This window comes from Seriola aureovittata, chromosome 7, assembly GCF_021018895.1.
Source record: "Seriola aureovittata isolate HTS-2021-v1 ecotype China chromosome 7, ASM2101889v1, whole genome shotgun sequence".
NCBI lineage: Eukaryota > Metazoa > Chordata > Actinopteri > Carangiformes > Carangidae > Seriola > Seriola aureovittata.
Window position 1 is genome coordinate 14,908,588 of NC_079370.1, and position 13,826 is coordinate 14,922,413.

General features: G+C 43.3%; 1 protein-coding gene across 2 annotated transcripts in view; it reads left to right on the plus strand.

Moving 5' to 3' along the window:
• Positions 1 to 13,452, plus strand: part of creb5b (cAMP responsive element binding protein 5b) — a 42,760-nt gene extending 29,308 nt beyond the window's left edge. For both annotated transcript variants that reach the window (XM_056381116.1, XM_056381115.1), the window contains exons 8-11: positions 6,912 to 7,235; positions 8,531 to 8,758; positions 9,421 to 9,529; positions 10,496 to 13,452. In XM_056381116.1, coding sequence (XP_056237091.1) covers positions 6,912 to 7,235; positions 8,531 to 8,758; positions 9,421 to 9,529; positions 10,496 to 10,650 — 816 coding nt within the window. In that variant the 3' untranslated portion in view covers positions 10,651 to 13,452. The remainder of the gene's footprint in view (positions 1 to 6,911; positions 7,236 to 8,530; positions 8,759 to 9,420; positions 9,530 to 10,495) is intronic.
• The last annotated feature ends 374 nt before the right edge of the window (positions 13,453 to 13,826 follow it).

Sequence of the window (13,826 nt, forward strand, 5' to 3'; positions counted from 1 at the left end):
AGTGAAGTGTGGGGTTGAGGAGTTGCAGGATCAATGTGCGTCTGCCAGTTTATCAGTGTTGGACACAGACCAGAGAGGGGCCCCTCTCTCACTGCTTCCACTGTGGTGGCATTGCCAAAGTGTTTGGTTTGTCTGAGAGAGTCATTCTGTATACTCTATAGTTATAGTAAGTCAAAAATAAATGGACATGCTGTATAGTTTTGTTCTGCCTCTCATTTGACAGGCTTCATCAATCCCATTCACTAAGGATTGTTTGTTGCAATAATGAACAATGTGTTCAACCACAATTGTCGAATTTATACACACACTGCTTTTATAGGTTAATTTATGCAGTTTACACAAAACCGTGGTGTGTATCTTTAGCTCCATATATCGCTGCTTATAACCAGAGGTGTTTCTGTAATTTAGCCCACCTTCCATCATATAAATGGCATTGAGAAAATAATTGAAACACCTGTCACTACAATGCAAGGCAATTCAACTGCAAATGATCATAAATTGAATCAGCACCTCTCTAAAACAGTGTCAACAAAAACTAACATTATAACCTTGATGAAGGAGGATTTATTGCCAGGCTGTTGTATTAGACTGCATTTGTTTTACCTAGGTGTATGTAACTGGCACCGAGTGTATTGCTAAACACAATCAGTGAGATTGCTGCATATTCACATTAGGGTGTCAAACTGGCAGAAGAAATGCAACATAATTTATGAGATTTCTTTTCTTTTCTAATTTGTTTAGTAGCTACTTACTACATGTAGACCCATTCAGTTCAACATTTAGAACAGTTTTTCTGTTGAACAGTTATGTCACTGCATCAATCAGATGGTATTTAAGTGAGAGGCTAAAATGCATTTGAAATTCACATTTGACATATATTATAAATGTCAATTAAGAGTGTGTTATCCCTGAATTTGATAACTTTGTGATTGAAATGAGGGGACTATAGAGTTACAAGTTTCTGTATTGTTGATAGAAAGCATTCAACTTTTGCAGCTTAAATGCAAAGTTGTCATTGTAAAGCTGATACACGGAGCAGTGAGGTATTTGAAGACCTGTGTTTCCTGGTACATTTATTTTTAAGAAGTTACATGTGTGTGTTTGTGTGTGTGTTTGTGTGTGTGTTTGTATGTGTGTGTGTGTGTGTGTGTGTGTGTGTGTGTGTGTGTGTGTGTGTGTGTGTGTGAGTGTGTGTGTGTGTGTGTGTGAGTGTGTGTGTGTGTGTTGTGTGTGTGTGTGTGTGTGTGTGTGTGTGTGTGTGTGTGTATCTGTGTCTTTGTGTGAATGTATACGGGTGGGGTTATAGGATGAGGGTGGCAGTTGTGGCGCAGAGTGTCGCATCTGTTTGTCTTTGGATGACTGCGTGTTGTTTTAGCTGTGCTGATGGGAGGTGTATGTGAAGACCATTTGGTCATGGTTCAGGGCCCGTGAATGGGACGGAGCTCCGGCAGAGCCAAGCTTGGGTAAACCAGCTGCCATCACTACACGGGCCAGACTGGACTGGTGCAGCCACTATGAGCCCCCCTGGAGCCTGAGCAGTGAACGAAATACTCGCCGGACTCCAAAATGACCACTCAGACACTGGAGGGGTGATCGGAAAAAGTCTGTTGGGTCAGAGGTAGTCGGTCTGACGCAGGTGCTACTTCACCTCTCAAACCAGTTAATGCTGACAGGTTTGAGACAGTAAATGGATTGCCGTGCTGCCATTTTGACATATTGGATGAGTGTTTTAACAGGGTGTGATTCTAATCCAAATGTTGATAGACATAGCTCAAATATGTTCATTTACATGTTCAATAGGGATGGTTTCAGCCAAAATACACAGTCCTTAGACATATGTTATCAAGAATTAAATTAAAATTATGTTTGATTCAAGTCTTCACATTTCAAGTTACTTTTATTAACTTGATTATGTATAATTTCCCTGTTACTTTTGATGCAACAAATTAAGACACATGGTAGTGTTTATTGTTGCATTCATGCTTTGTCTGTCTTTCTCACTCTGAGGCATTCTCTGTATTCAACACTGTGGCAGTGGGTGTAGTGATAACCATGTAGGCTGCTCTAGAGCAGGGCTTTACAAGAGAGGGAACAGTGGGGATATACAGACTGGAGTCAGAGGCCCATCCATTAACTTGACAGGGTGGAGAAGCTGCCAAGAGTATGAGCGCATGCTTTGGAGCATGCTCCTCAGTGGGCGTGTGTCTCACTGCGCCCATACCGCCACAGTTTCTCCGAACACCACCAGAGCGTCTGGCCCTGGCAGAACAGCCAGTCTATGTCCATCTCCCCGTCTGTGTCTGGAACCACAGGGAGGCTCTGTTCGGCCGGGCTCTGATCAGCTTGGCCCAGAACTCGAGAGAGGAGAGAGGGGGCGACAGTACAGCCCAGCGCTCCCATCAGACTGTCTGCCTTGCTGTTCCCTGAGGAAATCAGTTTAACAGTCCCCAGCTCTTGGCAGGCAGAGGGAGAGGGGGTGGAGGAACAGGGAAGAGGTGTGTGTGTGAGAGAGAGAAGGGGCGGGGGGTGTTACTGCCTCTCTGGGCGAGAGGGAAATCTAATAAAATTGAACTAATGGGGGTGTGGAGTTTTAGGGGACAGAGAGTGGGTTTTGCAGGCAGGCACTGGTGGGTAGTGGTGGTTGTGGAGATGAGGAGGATGGAATTAGATCCTCTGACTTCTTGGCAAAGCGGCGGAGCCAAACTCTTGCTTTCAACTGCAGATGGTGAACCCATGTTGGGTTTAGAGCGTGAGTTAGGGGGCCTAGGCCTACAAAATACACTGCCAGGAAAGTTACAGCTATGATATATTATGCAATTAGAAATACTGTGCACATACACATGATCACTGAACATGCTGCTTTGCTAGTATAGTGTTAACAAAAGGCTGACAGAAACAGACAGAAGCTCTAATGTTTCTCTGCGGGCTCTTTAATGTGAAGTAGAAGATCTCCATTTGAAGCTGTGATCTTTTTGCACTTAAACTATGACTCCACAGACTGGTTAAATCTTTCTAACTTGCTGTAAGGCGCCAGAGGGACACAGGTCCCCTGATAGTACACTGCTCCACTTTTAAGGGGCATAAAAGTGCTCACCCTGACCTCACAGGGTTTGATTTACCCATCCTGAGACGGGCGTGGTCTCTTCCCTTTGTACCTGCTCCGTGCTCTTGCTTTCTCCTCCCAGGGTTAATAGATATGAAGTCATCTGGCGAGGAGAAACCTGAGTGTGTTCTCAGGATGTGCACAGAGCACTCACTGGGACATCACTCAAAGCCCCCCGTGTCAGAGAGGAAGCGGCCATTAATAAATATCATTAATGGGTGATTACCTGGTATCCCTGAAACCACATAAATGAGAGACGCCTAAAAAAAAAGGAGTGGGAGTGGATAGGTCACAGGGCAAAGGTCTGAGAGGAGATACTTCCCCTCTGGGCAAAATATGGCTGAATCAGGGATGGTGTTTTAACAATGGAAAATCAATAGCTTTACTACTTTCAGAACACTGTCAGAATGCATGATATGTGGTGTCAAATGCATGTGATTACAGATATATAGGCTGAACGTTTATAGATTTATCCTGGAAGAAGCTGTCCACGTCCCTGTGGTGTCATTGAGCACTCATCCTCTTGTGTATTTGCTGTGTTTTTCCAGTTTTCAACAACGGCAGAGTAGACAGTGGAAGGACAGACTATGCCAACCCATCTGTGAGCATCCTGTACTGCCACAGGCTAACACCTGCACTGCTTTAATGACTGTTTTCTGTGGTGGCCATGCTGCTGCAGGAGAAATGTATATGTATGTGTGTGTTATTAGAGTAAAATGCACATGGTGATTAAGTTCTTGTGCTTAGCACAGTCTGGGGGAAATACAACCATGTGTTAAAGAGTCATTAGGGAGCTGATGAAGGTGTTTGAGAATCACAGCCTGCTCATCATCGCTTTGCTAACGTCCCTTAGTTGCGTCACTGTGGTTCTGGATACAAAGACTTAAGTTTTGGCCGAGCTGGGTTTAACTGAGCTGTGTCTCAACTCCAGATGGAGCAGTAGCAGGCACTTGTGCAGATAGCTTCAGGAAGAAGCTTGCATCACGGTAATGTACTGTAGCTCATTATTTAAACTGTATTGTTTAATTTGTGTATGTGGAGATTATATCTTCCAATTATTCAAGTAGTCTGCTGTATTTTCTTGCTGGATCTACTTTTATATCTTGGGTCTCTTGGGTTTTGCTACAGATATATTGTCTTGGTCCAACAATTTAAATATCAACGTGTTGCATCAAATTTTGTTTGAAAAAACCTGATATTAAATGTGTGTTTTATGTCAGTCCTCTAGTCATGCATAGTGTTTTTCTTTTGTTTTCTTTTGTTTTTTTTCATTTCTCTGTCCTGTTTATAACTATCACCACTGAGGCTTGTGTAGGGGCCCCTCAGCTCTTTGACCTGCCTGTGTACTCTGACACTCTTGGGCCTCTTCGGATGCAGGCTAATTCAATTAATAAACAGATAGCCCGGTGCTGCCAGCTGGATGGCTCTCAGAGACACTGATAAATGAGCACTCGCTGTCTTAGGCTGATGGTTTGTGGGGAGGAGACACTAGAAGCCATCTAATCTCCCCTCACCCATGTTCTCTCTCTCTCTCTCTCTCTCACTGCCCTCTTTCACCTTCCTTTACCCTCTCCGTTCTTCTTCCCTGGTGCCTGGTTGTCAGGCAGCTCCAGCCCCAGATGACCATCTTACCCGCACACAGACAACTAGTCAAGGGTTTACTCGGGTCACAAAAACAGAGCAGACAGCAGCCAGCAGATTCCCAGGACTTATGCTCATTCAGGTGATTGCCTGTTCTGTGACTGAGCGGCAAGAGATTGTCAAACCCTGATTGGTTTTCTCCTTCACAAGAGGGGTGGGCCTCACCTCTGGTGCTGACTGACAAGTTGAAGGCTGAAGGGAAGGACTAGTGAGTACTGTCAGACTCAGAATTCATCCTGTGATATACGGAATATGTCCTTGTCAACACTGGTGATTGATATCTGTAAGCTCATTTATATCCATTTTCTGTTTTAAGTTTGTTTGTTGAATGTCAGATAGCTGTTTATTTCTGCATTTTTATACTATGTCCAGGTAGCCATCTCTAAAACTTATAACATGTATACGGTTCATAGTAACAATATGTTGCAGTAATTCAGAGACTTCTCACTGCTGCTTGCTATACTCAGGAAGTCTCAGCATAACTGTGATGCTGTGGACAGCTGCAGGCCTGAGGCCACTCGCTGTGTGTTAGTGTAGACCCTGTGGTATTTTAACTCCTGTCTCACTGGTCACAGAGAGGAAGGGCTGTGGCCCCTGAGAGTTGTGCTGCTGAGGCTGTGGTGAAGGCAGTGAGCAGGGGTTGGGTTTGAACCATTAAGAGAGCAAATTTAAAATAAGATTCATAATGTGGGACCGACAGATAGAAACAAAATCATGAAGCTCGAGAAAATGAAGTGCTGTGTCACTCTGTCAGGCATCCGTTGGTATGACAAGCAGAAACTGTATTCAGCCAAAACAGGATTGACAAGGTCATAATTTCACTGTGCTGGTTTCATGTGCAGCAAGTAAAGACACCACACTGCCAGAAAATCCTTATACAAATGCATATATGTAATTTTTTAAATATAATACAAACCAGTAGAGTAAGCTGTTTTTTTAAGTGTCCCATTTCTAAATTTATTTATTTGACTCCTCCCTCCTGGTAAAAAGCTTTCCACTCATGGACAGTGTGAGAGAGGAGTGGAGAGCTGATGTTGTGCTCTGGTTGAGTCCTAGCGTTGTGATCCAGACCAGCTGGATGCCATTCCCTGTGGGAATCATGAATGTAAAGGTTGTTAAAAGATATGGAGCCCTGGACACAGCGTGGACTTACTGACAGCAGCTGGGAGAAGGGGGAAGGGAGCAGAGAGAGGAAAGAGAGCACTGGGAAAGAGAATAGAAAACTTTGTGGAATTCACAACAGTAGCCTTGAAACAAATGCCTTTGTTTTCAGTTTCGCTGCTAACTTTTTGTGAAAAGTGACTGGTAGATGAATTGTAGACAGTATCTAAGCCTAGACTTTAGTATTTCATTCCTCAAGTATTAATTCACATCAGCAGTGTGTCATTGGTAAAAAGATGTGCATTAATCAAAGTTTAACAGTCTTAACACTCTCTCAACCTGTCATTCCTAAAGCGGGCAAAATGCAAATAAGTCATGTAAGGGTGCAGACATATTTTATTTTGTCTAGGTTTGTGTGCGACATGATGAAGGCTGAATGCATATTTTGGCGCTTGTATGTTTGGGTTATGATTTTTTTCTAGTCCCACAGTTGTCTTTACGTGACTCCCAGAAAAACAGACTCTTGAGAAGAGGTGCATTCAGTAAACATGAAGAACACAAGTGCACCTTTAGTGAGCCTCTCTCTGGTCTCGCTCCCAGGCCACTCAGAGACATCAGGTCAGTCTGGGCTAAGTAGACCACACGGTTAAAGCAACAAACCTCCTGCTGGGTCAACAGTCTGAGGCTCACACATTGCCAGGGGGCTCATCTCATAGGCAGACATCCACATACACACACACACACACACACACACACACACACACACACACACACACACACAGGGGCTATTAGGGAATATGAAGAGGAGGGACTGGTGGAATGGCAATCATGGAAGGTAAAGAGGGAAAATGACAGGACTGAAGGAGAGACAGAGGACAGTCTAAGTGGCTTTGATTCGTTCTCCTGACATGTGGATTTATGGAGCCATCCATCATCTCAGAGTCAGCACATGAACCAGTAACTGTTGATCATCAGAACACTGATAGATGAGAGCACAAAATTAAAAAAAAATACTCACAAAGAATAATGTTAAACGTCATATTTGGTGTCCATTTTGTTTACTCAGAGGCTGAAGGCTGCACTTTCACACCACCCTGGTGCCATCGCCAACGGAAACATGAACTCCATGGGCCACATGATGGAGATGATGTCATCGCGGCAGGAGCAAAGCGCTCACCATCACATGCACTCACACCCGCACCAGCACCTGCAAGCGCCTCCCCACGCATACCAGCACCACGGCCATCACCACCACAACCAGGGCCACGGCCAGGCCGCACACCACCACCCGCAGGGACACAACCCCCATCACAACTCCCACAATCCCCACCTCCATCCCGGTCACCCACACCAGACCTCACCGCACCCTCCAATGCATTCTGCTTCACAGGTAAGCAAAGCCCATCCCCAGGAGAGCAGAAGCTTTTAGATGGTCCAAAGGCAAAACCACAAGTTCAATAACACATTAACTATACTGCACAATAAAACCTCTTACATAGCTCGAAGCCACTGTATATGTACCATGACTAAAGCAAGGCAGTGCTTGAGTAGCCCTTTGAGCAGTGTAGAAGTCAGCTATTAGTGGTTTAGTATAGACATATAGCTGTAATAACGCTTCAAATACACAGTAAGTCAGTGGACAAACACATTTTCCCTTGCTGCAGCCACAAAGCCAAGTAGTTTCCTGGCAACCATCTTAAAGGTAATTTTTCCTTTGAGGTTGGTCAGCTACAGGTCAGTGTCAGATGCCCGCCATGGAGGGAAAGGGTCATGAAGAGGCCATAAAATGGGTGTTATAAAAAAAATTCTCAGGACTGTCTTTTGGAAACTACACCCCACACCCTCCTGCACTGCCAAGCTGCCATTATGTGGCTACCGCATGCTCCAGGTGCAGAAGATGTTTTATGCATGCTGGTCGTGATGGTGAACAGACAGCCTTGGCTTATAGTGCTGGAACATCTTAGCTGTGAATATGTTTGGTTTAATTTTAATTGAAAGTTTTAAAGTTTTAAAGTCACAGCATTAAAAATAATATGATGTGAGACACTTTGTCCCAGCATTGTCTAACGCTCTATGCAATGCCAATCATTTTGGGTGAAGGACAGTCTGACATCAGGAACTGCAAGTCACTGTATGTTCTAAAGGCACCATTAGGGCATTAAAACAACACTCTGTATGCACAGCGGCCATTAAAGCAGCTTGTATTTTCCATGGTTCTCATAAAAATGGTAATGATCTGAAGACTGAAAACATTTGACCTTGCCAAGGATATGTCAAGATCTGTCAGTGCATGTTCGGTTTTAGAAACAAGCCTTTTGACTGTGTCTGGTGGTGTTAGTCTGAGTGGAAGTGGGCGTTGGAAAACTGCCTCCTGACACCTCCTTAACAAGGTGGGCAGGCTGGTGAATCAGCCCAGTCACTCACTCAGTCACTCCTGACGCCCACAGCCTGGCTCACAAGGCACGTGGCACAACCAGATGTTGTTTTTGGGGAAGTTGCCAGACATGGAATAGCTGCAGGAGGTAATGTATAGATGCTTGTTTAGTGGTGAAAGCAGACAGGTGACTGGCTGTTTTCCAGGTATGTCAGAATAGTTACATGTCTGGTTGGATGGTCGCAGGTGTCTCATCAAAGAGCTCAGTGATGCTCAGTGATGCTCAGTGATGCTCTTTCGCCGTGTTTCAGATGTCACCTGCAACCCAGCAGATGCAGCCCACACAGACGCTGCAGTCTCCGCCCCCCAGTGGCGGCCGGCGTAGGCGAGTAGTGGACGAGGATCCGGACGAACGTCGGCGGAAGTTTCTGGAGCGGAACAGGGCAGCAGCAACAAGATGCAGACAGAAGAGAAAAGTGTGGGTGATGTCGTTAGAGAAGAAAGCAGAAGAGCTCACTCAGACCAACATGCAGCTTCAGGTACAAACTAATAAATCTGTGGTTGTAAATCTGCACACGGCACCCTCTGCCACTCACTACAGGCAGCATTTGTTTTTGAATCAGTTCCTTATTAAGAACTTTATAATATTGTCCTGTTTTGCACCAAAGATAACAGCAATAGGTTTGGCTGGTATGAGTTTGAGTATAAGAGCAATAATGAGAAGATTAGTTGTATGTTGTCAGTGTTGGTCTGACATAAAAAAAAACATCTGAAATCTTGTTTGATAAACATGTAATTAGTGAAATATTGCAGAATGTTTTTGAGTTACATTAAGGGGGATCCTAGCATTCAGCATCGCACTTCCATTAAGTTGGGGAACCCACAAGAAACAGATGTAAAAATGAATGGTAGAAATCAAAGCAGCAGGTTGTGATATCCTGACTTCAGTCCCAAGTATGAGTCAAGCTCCAAAAACACTGGATCCTACAATTCCCATAATGCAACTGAATGTCCAAAATCTGTAACAAAGGTTTTCAGAAATTCGTAATCCCAATCCGAAATATAAAATAACCCTGATGAACACATATTGGAAATACACTCTTAGTTATTAATACACTGATAATAGTTGTATTTATTTAGTTTAGCCTGCTTTAATTGTGCATTCCCAGGATGATAGTCTTAAAATGCCTATGTTTTTCAGAATGAAGTGACCATGCTAAAGAACGAGGTGACCCAACTCAAGCAGCTCCTCCTCACACACAAGGACTGTCCCATCACCACTATGCAGAAAGAGTCCCAAGGTTACCTCAGTGAGTAGCTCAAACATAAACACAGACACACACACATTTGGGAATTTGTCCAAAAACGCACCTTCATCTGTGTGCCTTAGCACTACGGCACAGATATGATTGTCTTGCCAGAGGAGAGCTATGAACTCTGTAGACCAAACTGTGATGGACACACAGTAACTGCCAAAACTCTTCGCTCCTATGTGCTGGTATCCAGCTCCCACGCTCGCTGCAGGACTCTTCCTTTGACATATGGGTGTTGCACACTCTGGTAGCCCGCCTGGGCTGGGAGTTAGTCTGAATCCCATATGAGACCTATTTTTCCATCTGACAGCACCTCAGTGCACAGAGGCAGCCGAGACACAACGTGAGAAAGACGTCACAGGCTGCACGTTGGCATCCAACCTCTCATGGATGCCCCAGGATCTAAATGATTATTGGACTGTGCCTCAGCCGTGCATGACATCAGAGTCCCACCCTTTGATACGGATACAAGTGACATTTCCATGCAATTAGGATAAGGCACCTCCCTGTGTGGCTTTAGCACAGGAAAATAAGTCTCACATCCCCTTTGGCTGAATGGTTCTTTTATACAGGAGAGAGCCAACTCCCAGACTGGGCTGGGAGACTTTCATCGATGAGTCTAGCTTGTGTACAGATGCCACCTTCAGTGTGTCCAAAATTCATCAGGCGTGTTTACGGAGTTGAGTGATTCACTTTTCCATTTTTGTGTTATCCATTCATGGCCTATTTTGGGATAACAGGTGAGAAGTTAGGTGTGAATTTAGTGTATCATTTGTTTGAAATTTATTTTTTTCTGCTAATAAAGCTGTCTCTTTACATAACAAGATTTGGTTTGTGTTTATTTGGTGAATTTTACTTTCACATTATATTTATGATACTTTGATGGTCATAGAATTTGCACTACACACACACATACTATACACATGTTTTCCATCCTGAGTGATGTCTCTGCTGTGTCCTCAGGTCCAGAGAGCAGTCCAGCAGGAAGTCCAGTGCCAGCGTGTTCGCAGCAGCAGGTCATTCAGCACAACACCATCACCACCTCCACCACGACTGTAGGGGGCAGCAGTGTGCACGGGCAAGCCAACCACCGCACAGACATTAACCCCATCCACTAGGGACAAGAGAGACTATAACCCCGGCTGTAGCCCCGAACTGCCCCCTTGCTCCCCTGCTTTCAGAGGGTCACCGGCTGCACATGCTGCCCCCCTCTCCCTCCATCAAGAAAAACCTCAAAGGCCTGTGAGGCTGTTCTTTATACAGTAGCTACAGTATGTATTTTTATAGAACAACCCTATTAACGCATAAATGTTCTATGGTTTGTTGCCTCTTTTTTAATCTGCTTTTTTGTGCTTAGCAGAAAGGGAGGTTTGCTAATCTCATGCAGCATTTAAGTGACTTTTTCCGTTGTGTAATGGTACAAAATGGACCACAATGGTCAAGGAACCAGAGGAAAGAGACATAAGCCACAGACTGTCATCTCTATAAGCAGAGCTTACATCTCTGTATGCCTAATGGACTGAATAATGAGTCAAATCATGTCTCTGTGTCACATGTGGGCAGTATGTTGAGTGTATGTGTAGCATGTGTAATCATACAGAAGACTAATAAGTGAGTGGGATGTTGCTGCCTTTAAGTTGTCTTCTGAAGCCAAGTCAAAATGTCGCCATGATGTCCTGAAGACAGGAATATGCAAGCAGGTGTAATGATCCTTTTCTTTTCTAGAAATGTATATGACTGTTAACCTTTTCCCTGTCAGAGGTATTCTCAAAGAGTGTTATGATATACAGCATGACAGCGAAAGTACCGTACGATCAAATAGAAGCAATACATCAGAGTATTGATCATCTTCTCTACTGTATGTCCACATTATGATCAGCATGGCCAAGCCACTCTGGTCCCGACGACATACGGTGCTGTTACAGCTACAGAACTGTACACTGTGATACCAGTGAGGCAGCTCGGGAGTTGAAACAAACTCCTCCGCTCCCCAGGACCAACTGAAGCTTTAATTATTGAGGCCTCTTTTTGTGTGTGTTTGTGCATCTGGATCCACATTTTGGATTCAAATTCCATATGAATATAACTTTTGATTGCGTACGTCTGCATAGTTTTGAGTGTGCATGTGAATTATGTATATTATGTGCTTGTATTTTGCCTTCTTTCCCTGCAGAACAAAGTTCAGTGGGTGTGTAAGAAAAAACAGAACAAAAAGAGAGTGAGAAAGTGACTGAGCATGATTTTTTTTTTTTTCATCCCAAAACTGACAGTGTTTTACAGTTTCTAAAGGGGAGTAGTTTATGCCTGTGCTTTCCAAGATGTCACAATGTGCCTGAGGTTTTCTACTGTGGGCAACAAAACCTCTTTTGATCACCATAATTATCATTACTCTTTCTTCATTACAATCAAGGCTTTTATCATTATTTTCTTTGTTATTTGCTTTGTCGTAGATGTTTGCTGCACGTTTCTGCAGGGCAAAACCAGGAGAAAAATAACCCATTATCCGTTTGACCTCTGACCTCTTCATCAATTTCTCTTCCTCTCTCAGGCCTCCTTTGTATTTCAGATGGGCGATGGATGTACTGATAATGATACAGGCTTGACCTTTTCTGTCTCCCTGCTAGCCTTGAAACTTAATGCCTTCTCATGTTGACCACGACTCTTCTTTCTTTCCTCTTTCCTCTATGACCAGGAATGTTGATTCATTAGAATGATGACCATAATGCACTGTGTTTTACAGTAGGATGGATGAAATACATTCCACTGACAGGTGGAGTGATCGCAGAGCTGTCTATGCACTTTGTCCTCTGTCATGCCAGAGGGTAGAATAGCCATATTAAGGTCCAAGTAATTCTCAGTGATCCCCCTTTTTCACACACCAGCGAGAAACTTATCTGTGTTTGGCTTTATGGAGAGACTGTGCCTGGCATGCATAACATGTCTATAGATAGAAGAAGGGAACCTAGAGCTTGTATTGTTGAATGAGGCTCAGTTAAGGACCCTGTACCATTTACTTTGTGCCCTTTTTATTCTGGAGGAAAAAACAAATCTCCAGCTCCAATTTTGTCAAAGATTAAGGATGTGAATTGAAAAATGCTTTTTATTCTCACAATGGGTTTACATTCAAGTTTTATTGATACATTCGGACTGTTTATGCCACGTCTTAACCGTGGAGTCTGTGTGTGCAGTAGAGTATGTGTGTTGATGAGACGGAGAAAAAAGCGATTCTCTTGGAAAGGGCTTTGTTGTACCAACCCTTTGAACTGAAGCTTGCCTTATCTTTGGTTGTTTTATAAACCATATATCGATTATTAGACCATTCCAAATTAACCTCTTGCATGTGAAAATATGGTTATGACCTCAAAACACTTTCAACTGGAATCATTCGGAGGAGGTTGCTGTTGTAGAGTCTCTACTTTCATTTTTGACAGCTGATCCAGGTTCAGAAAAAGACATTTGTTACTGTAGAGGCAGACAAAAAGGACAGATGGAAGTGCAGTGTGAGTGTGTCTGTGTGGGTTTGAGTGAGAGGTGGCGAAGAATTACCACACATTAATTATAACTGTATTATTTTAAATCTAAAACTATAAATATTGTACATAATGTCATTCATTTCTGTAATCCTGTACATGTAATGCAACCACCTTTCTTTTTGAAGGGAGTAGATGTGTGGTACATGTTTGTAAATAATGTTTGCATAGCACTTGTTGCCTTTTGTTGTATGTCGAGGCTCATTCCAGCGCTTAAATAAATTGTTTATATGTAATGAACTGATGAATCCATTCTTACCTGCATAACTTTGTACATTTTTGTGTCTGTAATGACATTGTCTCCATTTTGTTTTGTTTTGCATTTGTACAGATGTTAAAGTTATCACTGCAGTTACATTACGGTATGAAAATAAAGCACTTGTTCTGTAACATACAACTACCTGATGTGATTTCACAGCAGTCTCTTCCTGTGTTGATAAGCGGGGAGCAAAAATGAGCCAAGAGACATGAAATATTAAACTAATGTTCAAATCAAACGATCGTCAGCATTTTCCGATGCTTGTCCTTGAGACATAACTGCTCATTAAATAGTTAGATGCTTTAAAGGTTTAGAATACTCATTAATTATTGAACCGTCTAGACAGCTTGATAGTTGCCTGATGAAATAACACGGCAGTTAACTTCAGTGCACAAACATCTTTGTGGCATTCTGTCAAAATGCCAAATCACTACAGAAACCCTGCAGCATGCCAGTTCAATTTTAGCTATGACAATGAAATTAACACACCTTGTGCATTGTTGCA